The sequence below is a fragment of the Mirounga angustirostris genome, unplaced genomic scaffold (assembly GCF_029215605.1).
Source record: "Mirounga angustirostris isolate CCGP_5_RB_7025 unplaced genomic scaffold, mMirAng1.0.hap1 SCAF_4, whole genome shotgun sequence".
Lineage (NCBI taxonomy): Eukaryota > Metazoa > Chordata > Mammalia > Carnivora > Phocidae > Mirounga > Mirounga angustirostris.
The window spans coordinates 71,731,209-71,748,487 of record NW_026991712.1 but is presented as its reverse complement, the minus strand read 5'-3'; the positions used below and the strand labels follow the sequence as shown (position 1 = coordinate 71,748,487).

The 17,279-nt window shown below is 39.0% G+C and overlaps 1 protein-coding gene across 2 annotated transcripts in view; it reads right to left on the bottom strand.

Moving 5' to 3' along the window:
* Positions 1 to 11,376: 11,376 nt before the first annotated feature.
* TOX (thymocyte selection associated high mobility group box) overlaps positions 11,377 to 17,279 on the bottom strand; it is a 295,904-nt gene continuing 290,001 nt past the window's right edge. For both annotated transcript variants that reach the window (XM_045899001.3, XM_064588294.1), the window contains exons 8-9: positions 13,227 to 13,378; positions 11,377 to 12,780 (exon numbers count right to left, since the gene is read on the bottom strand). In XM_045899001.3, coding sequence (XP_045754957.2) covers positions 12,744 to 12,780; positions 13,227 to 13,378 — 189 coding nt within the window. In that variant the 3' untranslated portion in view covers positions 11,377 to 12,743. The remainder of the gene's footprint in view (positions 12,781 to 13,226; positions 13,379 to 17,279) is intronic.

The following is a 17,279-nucleotide window of genomic DNA, read 5'->3' as shown; positions in this document are numbered from 1 at the left end:
AGGAAGGAAGGAAGGAAGGAAGGAAGGGAGGGAGGGAGGGAGGGAGGGAGGGAGGGAGGGAGGGAGGAAGGAAGGAAGGAAGGAAAGAAAAAAAATCAATTAACTGTTGTTCTTCATCCACTGAATTACTCATTGGGCAGAGACTGAAGAGCCTCAGGTTAAGGTTGAAGTAGAGACAGAAAAGTATCTCTGGGAGATTTCTTATTGGAATTACTCAGGCCTGTGGCCATGTGAAATATTTCAGTCACTGCTCAATCCAGTTGTTACCATATTCTGTGTTCAGTGATTCATTCAAGACTTTCTCCCCCACTCCCTCTTCTTCCTCCCCCTTCCCCCACTATCTTTCCTGGCTTCCAGAAAATGTGAGTACTCTTCATTCTGATGTGGCTTTTGGTTGCATCCAGTTTCGTGAGGCCATTTTGAAAAGAGACATTTTGATAGGCCTTAAAATCAAACTGTAAAGCCTCTCGTTCCTAACAAATTACTAGATAATGTCTCAGATGGACCCTATCACCTTATGCATGTATGTCACTTCATTCTGCCACCATCCTGTTCTCTGGCCTCATCCTTGGCTTTGGGTAAGACTCAGGAATGGGGAATGTCTAGAGGGCACCTTGGTTGGTATCAAAGATTTGACTTTACACTCGCTTGTGTTGATATGACTGCTTCAGATTATCTTTCTTAAAATGCTAGAGTCAGAGCACAACTTTTTTGGAGATAGAAAATAATAATCTGGAAAATTTCCTATCATTTTCTTCTTCAGTCCAGCCGCAATATATAAGAGGAGGAAAATGCAATATTGTAATGAAATAAACAGAGAGAAAAAAGGAAGCTCTGATTACTAAAGCCATATATAGATGCTTGCCCAAAGATTTGAGGACTCTCTATTATTAATGACATTACTGTCAATGGCACATGTGTATACTGTCTGAAGCTTGCTTGTTCTGAAGACCTGGTCAGATCTGCTCAACGCCCCCTTCCCATGTCCTGTGGGAATCTAAAGCTCCTTCCATGTTTCTGAGGATTTTGGGGCAGTGGAAGGAAGGGTGGGGTTCACACCTCATGCATGCCTCAGACTGCAGGCTCCTACATCTGCTGCATATGGGGAGATTTTTGATTATCTTGTCACTTTATTCAAGTTGTCACTCTTTCCCATTGTGCCGACCCAGATGTGGGACCCAGCTCCTTTCTATGATATCCACAAAAATTATGCTTATGAATTCCTGTGTGTATAGAAGATTTTCGTGAAATTGTGGGGGGGGGACATTCGTGGGGGTACGGAATTGGGGGAGAGCAAAGTGTTTAATCTTGAAATGCAGGTTATTTTAGACTTAATGTTTCTGGATTTAAATGTCCTTAAATTACTGAGTATTGGGATTAAAAAGGAGAAAATTCAAATTTTGCAATATTTAAAATATAAGGCAGAAGTAGCTAATAATATAGTGTTATTAATTAATAATAATTATTACATAAGAATATAACCTTGTTCCTTCCTCTCTGCCAGTAGACAGCTGCTCTCATTAACTATTAATCCCATGCCTGGTTTTATACTTATTTTACTTATATATGTGACCATAATCAGTATAGTTTACTGTATGACATGTTTTTAACTGTACATAATTGATATCAAACTGTATGTGACATTCTTTATCTTGCTTTTCTTTTATTCAGCATCGATGCATGTAGTGCCTGCTCATTCCTTCGTAGCTCTATAGTATTTCGTTATATGAATAGTCCACAATTTATCCATTTTCTTACTAGTAAACATTTAGCTTGTTTTCAGTAGTAGCTATCACATGCAATGCCGTGTGAGAGTTTCCTTAGGGGACATACCTAAAAGTCACCACTGGCCACTTCATCTCTCCCAGAGCCCCTAGGCTCATGTTACTTGCTCCAATATTTCTTCCTTTTTAATTCCTCACCCTCACTCCTTTTTGTGTAAAATATTCTCAGTCACTCGAAATTATCTGCATTCTGTTTTTGGTTGAGCAATTCAGTTCTTTTTAGCCTCTGCACCTAAATTCAGTTCTTGGTTCATTTTTGCCATTCCATCATGGCATTCTTCTGGACAAACTCAACCAAACAAAACCCTCTTTTAAGAGGACCTGGACTCTTTAGAAGGTGATCATGATTGTAAAAGGAATTTGATTTCTTCATTGGTTTTGGGAAAAGACTACCATGGGATGGTGATTTGCTCTATCTCTTGGTCTAGGGAATCATTATGTGCTCGTGAGATTTTGTCTTTGAAGGCATGACTCCTTTTCGTCTTTCCTCTTTGCTCTTCCTTCTTCTTCCTTCCTACAGTGCTGAATGAGGCAATAAGGCTGAGGATGAATGCCTACACGCAGGATGATGGGCAAGATGGCCTTGTTGAGCATTGCACAGCCCAGGTTGAGGGGCGCCGAGATTTCTTGTTGTGCAAGACTGTTTAAGAGATTTAATCAGATAATTTAGATAGATCTTAGTTGAGTGTGTTTTCCTTATCAGAAGTTCATTCTTTAAGTCAGTGTTAATCCTAAGCATTGGTAGCAGAGAATCTTGAAGTCTTCGAAGGTGATGGCAAGATTGACTTGACCTCCCTTTGAATGATTAGTTTGTGGACACCTGCATCAAATCTTGAGATAGCCATAAAAATACATACGAGAGCACCACTCCAGACTAACTAAATCAGGTCACCTGGGAATGGAACCTGGGAATCTACTTTTAATACCCTAAGATTTGAGAAATACAGATTTAATTTATGGTTCCTCTATATGACTTTTAGATTCATGCAGGTAGACATGTAGTCTACAACTATAGGCTGCCAGTGAAAGTGGCTTCATGTCCATTACATTGGGTGTGGCTGGTTATGCTTATACCAAATGGGTTAAAAAAACAATTAAGAGCTACTTATAAACCTAGTGGTCAAGAAAACCAGGACTGGATGCTGACGTGTTCTGGCTTGATCCTATAAAACATCGATATTTGGTGCCTTTAAAGTCTCTGAAGGAATGGGAAGCCTTGAGGGTTTCTGAAAAACAGAGGAGAAATAATAAGAGGAAGGAATATTTTCATATCCATGGTCATTGAGCCCACAGGCACACATGATCCCTCTGAGAAAAACAGAAATATCCCCAAAGAGGTAAGGGAGATGGGGGGAGGGGAGGGAAGTTGGAGCTGGAAAACAAGTTGGTTAGTTTACACCAGCTATGTTATAAGAAATTAGTCTAGTTTTCATACCACTGTATAATTCTAGTTATGAGTCATTAGAGTAGATTATTATATATAATCTATATATACTAGAATGGATTATTATATACATAAAACCTATATATACCACAGTAGATTATATGTAATAATCCATATATACTAGAGTAGATTAGTGTATATATATGTATATAACCTATATATACTAGATTATTATATTTACAATCTATATATACTAGAGAAGATTATTATGTATATAATTCATATATATTAGAGTAGATTATTTTATATACATAATCTATATATAGAATAGATTATATTTATATAATCTGTATATACCAGAGTAGATTATTATATATATAAATCTATAATACTTTTAAGACAAGAATTTAAGCAAATTGTCTGCTATTATTTCAGGATTAAAATGGCAGATTGAGGGGCGCCTGGGTGGCTCAGTCAGTTAAGTGTCTGCCTTCGGCTGGGGTCATGATCTCAAGGTCCTGGGATCGAGTCCTGAGTCGGGCTCCCTGCTTGGCAGGGAGTCTGCTTCTCCCTCTCCCTCTATCCCTCTCTCTGCTCATGCTCTCTCTCTGTCTCTCAATATAAATAAATAAAATCTTTAAAGAAAAAATGAAATAAAATAAAATGGCAGATGGATATATATTTATATATAATATGTCATATATCACATATCATGCATTACATATTACATTATATATATATTTCCACCTGCCATTTTATTTTTTTATCTTATTTTAAAGATTTATTTATTTATTTATTTATTTGAGAGAGAGAGAGAGAGGAGAGTGCAAGTGCAGTGGGAAGGGGCAGAGGGAGAGGGAGAGAGAGAATCTCAAGCAGACTCTCTGCTGAGCGTGGAGCCTGATGCAGGGCTCAATCTCAGGATCCTGAGATCATGACCTGAGCCAAAATCAAGAGTCACACGCTTACCTGACTGAGCCACCCAGATGCCTGCCTCCACCTGCCATTTTAATCCTAAAGTAACAACAGACAATTTTTAAATTCTTGTCTGAGCCCAGGAACTGAACATAGGTAACATCCATCAAGCAGTTTACATCTTTCTGTGCAACAACAAAAAGTGTGTTAACTTTTGAACTTGTGTATTTATAGGTCCTCTCTTTGAGTATGTATTCTTGAAGAGGGTTTTGTTTTGTTTTGTTTTGTTTTGTTTTGTTTTGTTTTGTTTTGTTTTGTTTGGTATGGTGTGTCATCCACATGAAAATATTCTCCAGAATAATGCCATCGAGATACAACCAAGATAGAGAGCTGGCATCCCCGTGTTAAGCAGACATATACAGTACCTGTGCTCCAGTGGAAATGATCTCAAGTAACCTCTGGAAAAAAGCAAACATTCAATGGTTGTGAGACAAGATCAAATTTGTAAATGCACTGTAACACCACTTTTAAAACAGTAAATTGCCTCTTGGAGGACTCCTCAACTCCATTCCAAAAGCTGTGCGGGGGAGGGCGGTGGGGCAGGAAAGTTGATGATTGAAGTCTGAGACGTCAGCCAAACTCCTTTACATCTACAAAAAACAGGGAAACAAACCTTGGGCAAATGCTAAAAATATGCTCATTTTGGTGAAATGAAGCTGTTTGAATAAATGAAACGAATAGTTTTTATCTAAACCATCTGTGGTGTGAAATGGGAAGTCATATAGAGAAGTCCTCAGAGACTTCTGATTGCTCTGCATTAGAGAGAAGGGGAGGAGAGAAAATGGAGTCGTTCTCCATTTATCTGAGAATTAACAAAGTGATCAGCAAAGTGACAACGCAGGCAATCTGGCTCCCCCAGCTGTCCATGTGCTGAAGGTGAATGTTCTGGGTACGCAAGGCCGGAATCGTTTTCAAGAAACTGATGGGTTATATAAAGTAGCAGATTCTTTCCCTGTAAGAAGAGAGAGAAGGGGAGAGAGAGAGAGAGAGAAGAAACCCCAATCTAGAGCTACCCCAGGGGACCTTAGTGTTGTAAAGGACTGTCACTTCTGTTATGTTGGTCAGCTGAAACCACATCTTGAAACCAGGTGTTAAAAGTGACCCAACTCAACAGCTAGAATGGTTTTGGAGATATGTGTATTTTGTAATACTACCCTGAAATTGCAGTTTCATTTAGATATAGCATTCTTCTTTTCTTCTTGTATGAAACTCTAACCAAGACCAGATTTAGGTTTCTGTGGGTCTGCCTTGATGAAAAAACACAAACAAAACAAGATACAAAATACTCCCCAGAATTGGTTATGGCTTCTGGACGGGTGAATTCTGGCCCGTTTCCTTAGGCTTGGGAAACTGGATAGAACGAGATCAAAGATAGACCCGACAGTGAGTATTGGACACACTACTTTCATACAGTACGATTTCTGCGTGTTTGAAACTCACACCAATAATGTGAAGTTTCTGGAAGGACTTTTATCCACTAACCACATGCCATGGGGCTAGCTTCCTTCCGTTCATTGTTCTCTTTGCTGTTTGTGTCATCACAGTGAGTCCTGAAACGGTTTATTCCTTCCCCTCTTCTACTCAGTTTACTCCTGTGAATAATCAAAGAATTATAGCCCAGTGGGAGGCAGCCAGACCTATAAAGATCTGAAGAAAAGCCTTGCCAAATGTTCTCCTGCAAAACATGGTAAGAATCCACCAAAGTGATTCTCCCCACTCTACCCTGGCCTTTCTTGAATTCTATTAAAAATAATATTGATATATTTTTTTTTGAATAGATGGTTGCCACTGTATGCTCTGAATTTAACTGAATTAGCAACAGGCATGCTTTGACTTGAGTGATGGAGCTGCTCCTTTTGAGTAACATCTACCACCCAATCAAGTTGAGAGGGTGCATTTCTGCACAATCCGACCTTCGGCCTAATATCTCAGAGTGGGCAGCCTCCTCCAGCCATAGCTCTTGCCCTAGAAAATGACCACATGAGTCTAGGGCTATTTTAGGATTTAGAACACTCCGTGACTTATGGTCACAGATTAATTTTTAAGTAAATTCTGCACTCTGGATTTTCCTTTGTCCATAGCCTGGGCATCGACAGGGCCAGGAATGAAAGCTCTCAGCCGTGAGCCCCGCTCGTGGGGTTCAGTGGAGCTCAGTGAAACACATATCTTGCCTTTTGCTCTCAATAGTGAGTTACTTCATTTGTCTAATTGGTAGTGCTGAATTAGTATTTTTACGTCTCATCTAGTTTTCACCCACCATCATGGTGTGTGGAAAGAATCAGGAACAGAATTCTTGGTTGCCTGTGGGGGAATGGCCTGCTGTCAGGGCTGAGCAGTAGGGCTCACTTGTCTACGCTTCAAATTCCACGGGGTTGTGATCCCAATCCGAACGTCAAGCATCAGCCTGCATCCATAGCCTGGACTTCCAAATAATAGTATTTGGAGGTTAGACATGGACAAACACCTGCTTTGAATGCCCATCCAGAAAGCTTGGCCCGTCGGCCAATCCCCTCCCCTCCCTGCTGCTGCGCACAGAGTAACAGAAAGGGCCAGCAAGGGCTATGAGACGACACTGTCCTTTTGCATCTGCTCTGACAACTTATTCCAGGCCGATGCAACTCAAACAGGTCGAGATTAATGCTCGAAAAAGCAGTCCAGTTGGAAGACTAATGTGACTTTCCCCTTAACACTGGGGCCTTTATAGCTTGATGTTTTAACTCCACTGGAATGCCATTCTTTCCATCGCCTTTATGACCACACTTGGATTTGAAACTACTGGGTCTTACTCCAGTACCAAACTCCATCTGCCCTTTCTTTCACAGACTTCAAAACATCCAGACCTGTCCTATTCTACAGGTTTCCACTGAATCAAAATGCAAGGTGCATGATTTACCGAGTGACTTGTCCTCTTTCTGAGTGCTAGGAGAAACCTCAGTCCCTGTGAGCAAGATGAATGTCCGCTCCTGAACTTGCCCTCAGCCTCCCAACCGGGGGCTTTCTTCCCAGCGCTACGGCCCATAGGGCAAGTGCTGGTCTGAGGACACAAAACAGTTTTGGAAATCTGATGTCTTCAAACCTTCGATCGCCACTTTCTAACTGTCTTTAAAACCTCTTGCCTTGTAACAGTTGCAAACTGTGGTTTTGTTGTCTGTGTGAGGGGACTAACAGCACTACCACTCTCTATGTGGGGAATGTATTCATCTAGCACCCAAACCACCTACTGACTTCCGGCACCTCTTATCAGCTAAGCCATCGGCCATGAGCTGACATTTCAGCATTCAGAAGCTCCCCACCCCCACCTCAAAAAAAAAAAAAAAGTGACAGGAGGAGAAAAGGGCTAATTTGGCAATAGTTCGCTCTTGCTGTTTGTCCTGGAGAAAGACATTCAAAGTGGTAGAAGACTGTTTAGTAACAGTTGGCGAGCACCAGGGTGTGAGGCTGATTTTCAGATATGACAGGCACTTACAGGAATGCTGCCAGATACAGCTGTTTAAAAGCCTTAATAAACAGCAAGTCAATACTAATCTTTGCCAAATTAATCTTTTCCCTGACAGCCCATCAGAGCAATTATGCTTGGGCTTATTGTAAACACACAATTGTCAAACAGGGATGTTGCAGCCTTTAAAATACTGTAGTTTGGTTTGTAGTCTCTCTTTAGAAGGGTTTGCTTTTTCTTCTGTAGAATGATAAGTCTTTCCATTTTATTTTTCGGTCACTATTCCTTTTTTTTCTGGCCTCAGGTCCATGTGAATGAAATTTCATTTTCAAATGTCTTTGCTAGCAAGCTGTTAATACAATGTGAAATCCTGACAGTCACAGGATTTGTGCTGGTGGGCTCCTTTAATGAGGCTCAATTGTGACCAGGGCAGAAATGTAACATGACATTGTCTTCTGTTGTCTCCAGGTCCCAGAACAAGAACTTCATCTTTACGTCTTACCTCGGCGGTGTAATCTGGTTCTGGGTACACACGACAAGATATTAGCTAAGAAATGAGAAAGCGAAGTCTAAAGTCTCTGTATGCACATGTATTGCAAGGTATGTGTCTGTTGGTTCGGAGGTCTCCTTCCCTCCTGGCCTACCTCCCTTGTGACTGGTGGCGTCAGGAGGCACCCCCCCCCTCGCCGCCCCCGGCAGCCCTGTGCCCTTTCTCCAAGCAATAGTCTTGTGTACGGATTTGGAAACTTTTCTGTCAGGGAAGGCTTTTCCATGATGGCACCTGGTTCCAAATCTCCTTTTGGGAGTCTTAGAAGCTAGGACCATTTCTTCTTAGCCTGGCATAATTTAGGCAGAGTCCAGGCAGTATGATCTTTTATTTATTTCATCAAGTCATACTAGCACTTGGCAATCAGAAAAAAAATCAGCATACTGTTCATCGATGTTTTAATTTAGCATTCCATACACTTGTCTCCTGAAATTTCTCTCCTGCACTCAACACTCCTACTTGTCTAGCACCTTTTTTTCTCCTTTACTTCTTGTTTTCTTGATGTGACTAGTGTGTATTCTATCTTTTACTTTTGCAACTAGAAACTCTTGTTCAGTAACATAGACCAAAAAAACAAAAGGCACAACTCATTTTGAAATTCTTTGTTATCTTTTTGTAAGTTTAGATTTCTTAATGGAAATTTTGCATTCTTCATCACTCCTAATGCTTGTCTGCAGTATCTAATTCCCTTCTATATTTAAAGAGCTTTTAAATCATCAAGTAAACATCACACAATTCCTGCTGAGGATAATCTGTGATGTTTCACTTATCTTTCTAAATATCATTGCATTTATCGTGCAGCTACTATGTGCTATGACAGAGTTAAGAGAGTTAAGAGATTATTCTATTTAAGGAAAACAAAGAGAAATTTGTGCTGTGGGGTGACCGACTCATGAATTCCCCCATCAGGTGACTCAGTGCAATAGCATTTGGGGGTTAAACTTATCATGTGAATTCTGTATCTTGCCTTGCCACTATTTCAGTGCTCAGTCATCAGCAAAAGAGATGAATTTCTGTTTTTCTACTGTTACCTTAAAATGAGAGTTATGAATGAAACGAGCAAGTGACACTCAAATCCCCTCTCAACAAATAAACATTAAGAAAACATCTGTGTGTAACAAAAACGTTAGGATGTTTATTTGGGATTTACTGGAATCTGGTAATTCAAAATATTCTTAATTTAATGAAGCTGTCTGTGACTGATTTGAAGTGAGGTACCTTGCAAACCAACAAAACTGATTACTTCTTTGAGTATTTCCCCCTAGGACTTTGTAAAGAACTTCTAATTCTAATTCTATGTGAAATTGTATCTAATGTTATAGCCCAAACCCCATCATCTCTGGTTCCGAAACACACTGGGTGGAACCATATGAAATTGCCATTTTTTGTAGGTAAATGGGTCCAATATTGGCAATTTCCTATGACTCAGTCAATTTGCCTTTCAAACGAGTACGGCAACTCTTTTGCAAAAGGCAAGAAGAGGTCCATGGAAAAAGGAAACTGAGTGTTGATGTGTTTATTGTTTTTAATTTTGAATTTATGAATGAAAGAAAATGTCTTAGTGATGAATTCAAGCCAGGACACATTGTTCCCTGGAGGCCATGGTTGTCTGTGGACCACTCCTGCCCCTTTTCCGACGGGTTCTGTTCCTTTAAGGCAACAGGTGAAAACAGTCACAGAGACCAACTTTCTCGTTCTTAGCTACATTCACTAATTTGATTATGGAAGTCATTACTTGACCAATTTCCCGTTGTCCACTCATTCACATTTGATTGGGAATTGGGATTTTGCACTATTCTTTCTCGTGTATGTTACAGACAAAACCCTCCTCTAACCACTGGGACACTTTCTTTTTTTTCTTTTCTAATTGATTCTAAGTTTGACTTTGGTATGTTGGTAAAGATACTATATGTTCAGCATTATTGCCGAATTTCCCAGAATGACTTTTTCCGAGATCTGGGAATCCTGCGGAGTGCCACAGCGGGGAACTCAGTGTCCACCATCACTGTTCCTTCAAGTCACAAGCTCCAAGCTGCTGTGGCCCAGGCCGGATGCCGGCTTCCTCAAGCAACACCTCACAGTCCTAGAGCTCAGGTTGATGAGAGGGCTTCCAGAAAGAACATTTGTGGCCGTGGCGGGCATGAATCCCTACCGTGCCTCATCACTACTGCCATGAAATTCACTTGGGATTTGTCATCTGACTGGGTCTGTCCTTTAGAGACTGATGGACATCCAAATAGAATACGGTCACGCATGGTAATAATTTTTATTTACGATGTATTTTCTTTTATTTACATTTGTTTTTTTACCCCCCCCCTTTTTTTTTTGGTATCGAGTTTTAACACTCTCGCTACCCTGGTTGCACACCTGCTCTAGAAAAGCTGTAAACAACATTCTACTTCCCTGTACAAACTGCCTGTCAAAGTCAAAGCTGGTCGTTCTCATCCCAGTAATTACCTCCTCAGTTTAGACTTAATTCAAGTGAAAATTTTACTTTATCATAATATAATAAATAAAAGACATTAGGTAATTAGTAGTGCTGGTATATTTCTAAAATACTAAACAGACAAACAATAAACTGTGAACTTAATCACATGAGTTCTTATACAGTTTCAAGACAGGAAAATTAGAGCTCTCAGCTACAGTCATTTTAATAATCACATTGGATCTGCATTATTTATTAGTTATTACATGCTCAAGTGATTCAAGGTTGTACAATGCCTAAAATCATTCCAAAGCAAGCATACCTTTTGTCTTTTTAATTCTGACTGGATTACACAATGCATTTATTTGTATTTAGTTAAATTGCTAAGTTTATTTCACACATTCCATGAAAGACACATCAGCCATCCTCTTAATTTCCAACCAGACTAGCTTTCTTTATGCAATCCCCTGTAAGGGAGTAATTTGCTAGCTCTTTTGGATAAAAAGCTTTGCAAACCTTCAGCCAGATTCTCAATGCTTTTGGTTCCCTAGCAAATCTCTAATACCCTCAGAATTCTCTTGGAAGACTTCAGAATTCTGGAAAGAGAAGTGGCTTGTAGAGGCACAAAAGACAGCAAGAATCTCAATTTCTATCAATAGCTTTCAAATTTGGAATGCTTTCCTTTTTTTTTTTTTCTTTTGCTGTCTGGTTACTCACCTTTCATTTGGAGACATATTCTTGACAGTACGCTTTCCCATCCTACCCCACCTCTGCTTTAATTCCTAAATGTTTTCTGGATTTTGTGAAAAGCATGCAGCTTGAGGAATTTTAGTTGATTCAACTTCAATCGTTTTTCTTTTTTTTTTTTTTTTGGAGGAGGGGAGTTTACAGGATTGACTAAAACCAGCTGAGAACCAAGAAGCAACACTTTTCAGATAGAGAGCCCATCTGTTTAGTCCTGGAGCTTGTGTGACTTTTTAGGGCAATTCTCTGTTATATTGTATGAAGAAAGAAAGTTCTTAAGTATGAGTTTTTTGTTTGCATCCACCAAAGAAATGTAGAAATAAAGGATTGGTTACTTTAATTTGCTGCTAAATGAAAAGTAGGTTTGGCTTTATTTATGTCACTGTAAAAACTAAATAATAAAGTATTCACACCAAGCGTGAATTTTTTTTTTTACCAGCAAAAGTTAAAACATCAAAGAAACCTCTTTCGAATACTAACAAATTTACTTACAAACACCTATATTTATTATTTCATAAATAGGCGCAACAGTTTCCATAAAAAAAGATTAAATACAGACACAGTATGAAGAAACAATAATACAGAGCCATATGTAAAGGTTATAATTTAGCTGTTTCCAATCTGTTTCTGCATCTAATAAAATACCAGGTAAGCATTTGGCAGTTTTATACATAAAAGGACTTAAATGACATTTACTAACCATTACACAAAAAGTGATACAAAAAAGCAATTTTTCTGCAGTACAAAATAAATGTGTTTGCGCTTCCCTTAACACTCGTTTCTTTTTGTCTGGTCAATGAGACAAAGCCAATTTTGTTTTTAAATTAAAATCATTTGGGAATACGTTTTTTTTTCTCAAATATTTTGAAAATATAGAACTATTAGTTGTTTTAAAAATGAAGTAAAAATATGAATGTTTGCCAATTTAACCCCTATTGTGAAATCAATAAACTGGAATGAGCCAGTTTCAAATTACAATTTAGCTACAAAAACATTCACATTTTATACTCTAGGAGAGTGTGACATAGATGCTATTTACAAACCTTGCTATGATTGCTACATCAAGCCATTTAAAAAGTCTTTAGTAGTTTCATATAAACACCCATTATGAAAACCAATGGAAAATCCAGGACTTTTATCCGAGACATCTACAGTTGCTAAGGCAGTTACTATCGCGCAGCACTTCACAGCAAAAAACCAACATAAAATCTGAATGGTCCAAATTTCCTTCAGGGAAGAAGAAAAACAATGTCCATAAGGGATTAAAAAAATAATAAAGAAGCATGACTATTTCTTCCAGAGTGGGTGACCCACAAGCTCAAATGGTCCTAAGTGCTTAGCAACTTGTATTTTTCTAATAAAATGGAGAACTGCCTTGGCTGTACAAAGCAGTCCGGTGAAAAAGACTTCCCTGAATTCCTCAGTGGAAAGAAGAGGTGTTCCGACTTTCAGGTAAGGTACAGAGCTTTGTCCCTCTGCATGCCCCTGTGTGAAGAGAAAACAGACAAACAACGCCTTTACATCTAAAACTAATGATGTAATGTATGGTGATTAACATAACAATAAAAAATTAAAAAACAACAAAAAACAAAACAAAAAAAACAGCGCCTTGTTACAAGATTGGTGCTACAGGTGACCGCGGGGGGCATCTGTCTATTTGTTCTAGCTTGAGGGATGGAGCGGTGCACTGGGAAAGGGCCCAGGTACATCGAACAGGGATGAAAGGCATTGTTTATTCTTGGAACGACTAGAACTGCTTAAAAATTTCTGGATTGGTGTCTTCTGCTTTCCCGAACATGGAACCGTTCCAGATGATCTTTTAGAACTAGCAGGATAGAAAAGACGGGATCTTTCCATCTCCCAGGGAGCCGGGCACGCCAAGCATGCTATGAGAGCTGTCCACCACCAGGTGGCGATGACCCGCCGCTTACCCACTACTACAGTAGTCGTTATTCCAGTCCACCGGCTGGGCGGGAGGGTTTCTGCACCCAGAACGCACATACTCCATTGCTTGGGTTACCACTTGTGCAGCTGTGGATGTAGGATTGATTATAGTCTGATAGTCGGGTTGAAGAGTAAAACCCTGAAAGGGAAAGCAAATCCACAAATAAGGATCAAAGTGCCTCTTTTTTTTTTTTTTTTAAGGAAGAAAAGCCCCTAAATATTTATCCATTGTTTGCAAACACACTCCCGCCTTCTCACTTGTGCCTTTGTAAGGGCAAACGTATCCCGAGGGCCCAGAAAACTTAAAACAAAGGTAGAAAAGACGTGCCCACGACCCTATTCTTCTTACCTTTCCTTCACTGAACATGTGTGAGAAAACCTTTAATTACATACTCTTGAGCAGATAAACTGAATTGAGAAACAACTTAAAATATGGAGAAGCCAACTCAATCAGAACAAAGGGAAAAGGACCTAACCCCTCAGTTTATGTTTTCTATCAAACCTAAGGATACATTAATAGTTAATCCCCAGAATATGCAACAGAATCTTTTTTGAAGGATTCAGGCAGCAGGTGGCTGAGTGTTTTATTAGACTACACCTATTCACATATTGTTCTTGAAACCCGTTTTCTTCGTTCAATCACAAAGGGACCATCTGCTTCTTCTTTTATTTGTACTTCTTTCTCAGCTAAAAAATTTCAACCAAAGCTTTTTAACAGTTGTTGGACTAATATAAGGAAAGAGATTCAAAGCAACTTGCCACCGGAAAACACAGAGAAGGAAAAGTGTAAGACAGAGCAAATATTTTTAAATTGAAAAGTCTATTAACTGGCAAATAATAATCAGACTTCAGGAAGAGTCCTCTAATACACTGGTATGGTGAAGTGTTGACTTGTAATCCTTGCAAAGCTATTAAAAATTCAAGGACAGAATCTCTGAAGTATATAGTTATATCTGGTAAACAAAAAGCATTATACACTAAGATTTATTTTTAGCTTATCTGGTGAATTCAAGAGCAGCATAAGCAAACTTTGCTGGAAATGACCAAAAAAGCAACTTAATTAATCTCGTGGTTATCTCCTTCTGCTGTGGATTTCATACATGGTTTTTAACCACAGAAAAATCAAGAGATTTAAAAATGAACCATTCCGTATTTACTTGCGGGGAGCTTTGGGAGGCATAATATTGAGTTTTTGCTGTTTTTGCTTCTGTTTTTGTTTTAACTCAGCAGAATGATCAGAGGATTGACTTTTAACTAAGGATATTTCCTTAGACTTTGATTCGTGTTTCAGTATCCCTTGGGTAAACACTCAAAGGTACCTATTATCAAATGTCTTCAATTCTCCATTTTGGCCTTAAGATATTAACTTATTTTCCATTCCAGTGATAAAGACCGCAAGCCAATGTCCACACTAATTCCCACCAAAACTGTGGATGAAAGACAAACCTTTGAATGATTAGAAACACATCACTGAAAAGTAGAAAATTCAGCCAGCCTGGCTATTTGACTTCACACAGACTAAAAGGAATAAAATATTTCCTTATTTTACAACTGGTTTGTGGAAAATAAGTATGTTTGTGTAGACAACACCTGCAGCTCAAGCTATAAACATTTTCCAAAAGAGCAAAGTGAAAAGTAAGAGGTACAACTGGATGTTTGATTCTCTAGTTCTTTCCAGGCTGATTTCCTTTCTTTGTCGAGACCATGCTATCCCTCTGTCACACAAGGAGTCCCACTGGCTTTGATGGAATGTATTCATTCCATTACGGTCTTACAATATTGTCTTTTCTTTTTTTTTCCTTAAGTAGGCTCCATACCCAGTGCAGAGCCCAACGTAGGGTTCGAATTCATGACTCTGAGATCAAGACCCCAGCTGAGATCAAGAGTTGGATGCTCAAGTGATGAGCCATCTTATAGTATTGTCTTTATGGGGCTTATCATCCAGCTTGCTTGACTTCTTTCCTAGTGTCTAGGGTGATACTGGGCAAACAGCAGGACAAAGCTCCCAGAGAGAGGAGCCTTATGTTGACTTCCATTTTGCTCCTGTCATAAGGGCTCTGGCCACAGGGACTGGAGACCAGAGTGTTGCATTGCTTACTGGATATTCTCAGGGCCTAATCTGTAGTAGTGGCTCAATAAATCATCTCTTCCAGTGAATAAAGCTTAACACAGACTCCTGTTGGGAAGGCATGGGCTGTATAAATATGTAAATGTCAGGGGCTTTCCTATCGTTTTAATGTGAAGTTCTCCATATTGGATTTTTGCGCAATGGACAAAACATAACCTAAAAGTAAACAAGTGTCAGAAAAGAGTAGTTGGAAATATCTTGAGTTAGTTGAAGGCATGACAACATACAAGAAAGCAAAAAACAAATAAAAACAAACCAACTCCCTTCCACCCAACCCTACACAATCAACAACAGAAACCACCATTGCTTTTTTTCCCGTCCAATGAAAATGGTTCCTGAAGGGCGGGTGAGAGACTGTCAGGAGAACACTAACCTTTGAGCTATTAGTTTAAGATTAAATGGGTAACTTCAGTGTATAAAACCAAAATGATCTGTCATCGACAAAGTTCAAAGATTTAAAATTCAGCTAACCTCACTGCCTAAATTTAAGAAGATCAGTAACATCCAAGCAACCAAGGATCAAGAAAAATACAAGTAAAGCCTTAAATAACATTATTTTACTTGCTCTTGATTTGGAAAATGCAATATTCTTCTAACACTAGTAAAGAGGTGCTGAGGTTGAACCTAGAGCTAAGTACATTTTTATTATTGATGTAAATATGAAACAACAATGGTGATATACATTTTTGGAACATGTTTGCTTAGCGGTCTAATTAAACAAGGCTGAATATTTTGCATTTTAATGCTCAAGAGAAAAATCACCAACTGTTTTGTAGCATGCCTGGAATTTTAAATTTCATTTTCTGGTGCCAGATTGAAATAAAAATAGAAAACATGATAAAGATTGATTTGATGTCAGAAGGGACATTTGCTCTTTAATTAGATTTCTGTAGCCCTAACATTTTTGTTGGGCCACATAGCAAGTCCTAAAAAGCCTGTAGCACAACCAAACAGTGATCCTCATATCCACACTTTACTGGGAACTAATTTCATTTCCTGCCTGTCTGGAGAGGTATTTTCAACAGGCATCAATGTTTTTGTCTTCACAACTGATTTATTCATCAATCTCAATGTGATTTTTTTAAACCTTTAAATTACACCCAAATCCTAAAGCAGCTGTTTATTACACGAGGAAATTGAAAATCTGTCTGTGTGATATCATACAAAGATTTTTTCTTAGGGTTATAAAGGAAGTTGACAGATATTAATGATTTTTTTTCTCATGACCTCATTCGACAATATAGTGAGCAGAAAAAAGGGAAGAAAACTGGACTAAAAAAAAAAAAGTAGCTCCATGGGTTTGGTGTATAAAATATTATTCTAGAAAAAAATGAAACTATTATTCTTGGTGGACTATACAATCATTTTTGTAGGATATATTCATTTTTTCAGAAGGATAATAAAATAGCTAACATAATACTGAAATATGAGATTATTTTAAAAATACAGTAGCCAGTAACTTGCTTTCTCTTTCTCTCATTTTCTTTTTTTCATGTTTGAGTATGTGAACATGGCCCCCACACCCAGGAAGCAAACATCTTCAAGATAAAGGTGGTTTGGATGGTGCATCAGACAGGTCAAATTTCACCCACAACCTGGTTCTACAGCCATGGGGTAAAGACCAACTTTGAGAACTTGAACTTTGTCCCCGACAGACTGTTGTGATTTTAATAAATTGAGTGACATCATGGCTGACGGACTTTTTGATCCTGATTTTAGGATTATCAACTTGTTGGGGTTGCCAGTCCTCTTAACCTGAGGATCCTACTCCACTGACCTGCCCATGACTTGACCTCACTCCCCATGGCTCTCCCCTGATTCACCATACTTCCCACTGGCCTCCTACTCAGGTCCCTGACCAGCCACGCTCCTCCCCAAATGGGTCCTTCCAGCCTTGAGCCTCTTTTCCCTG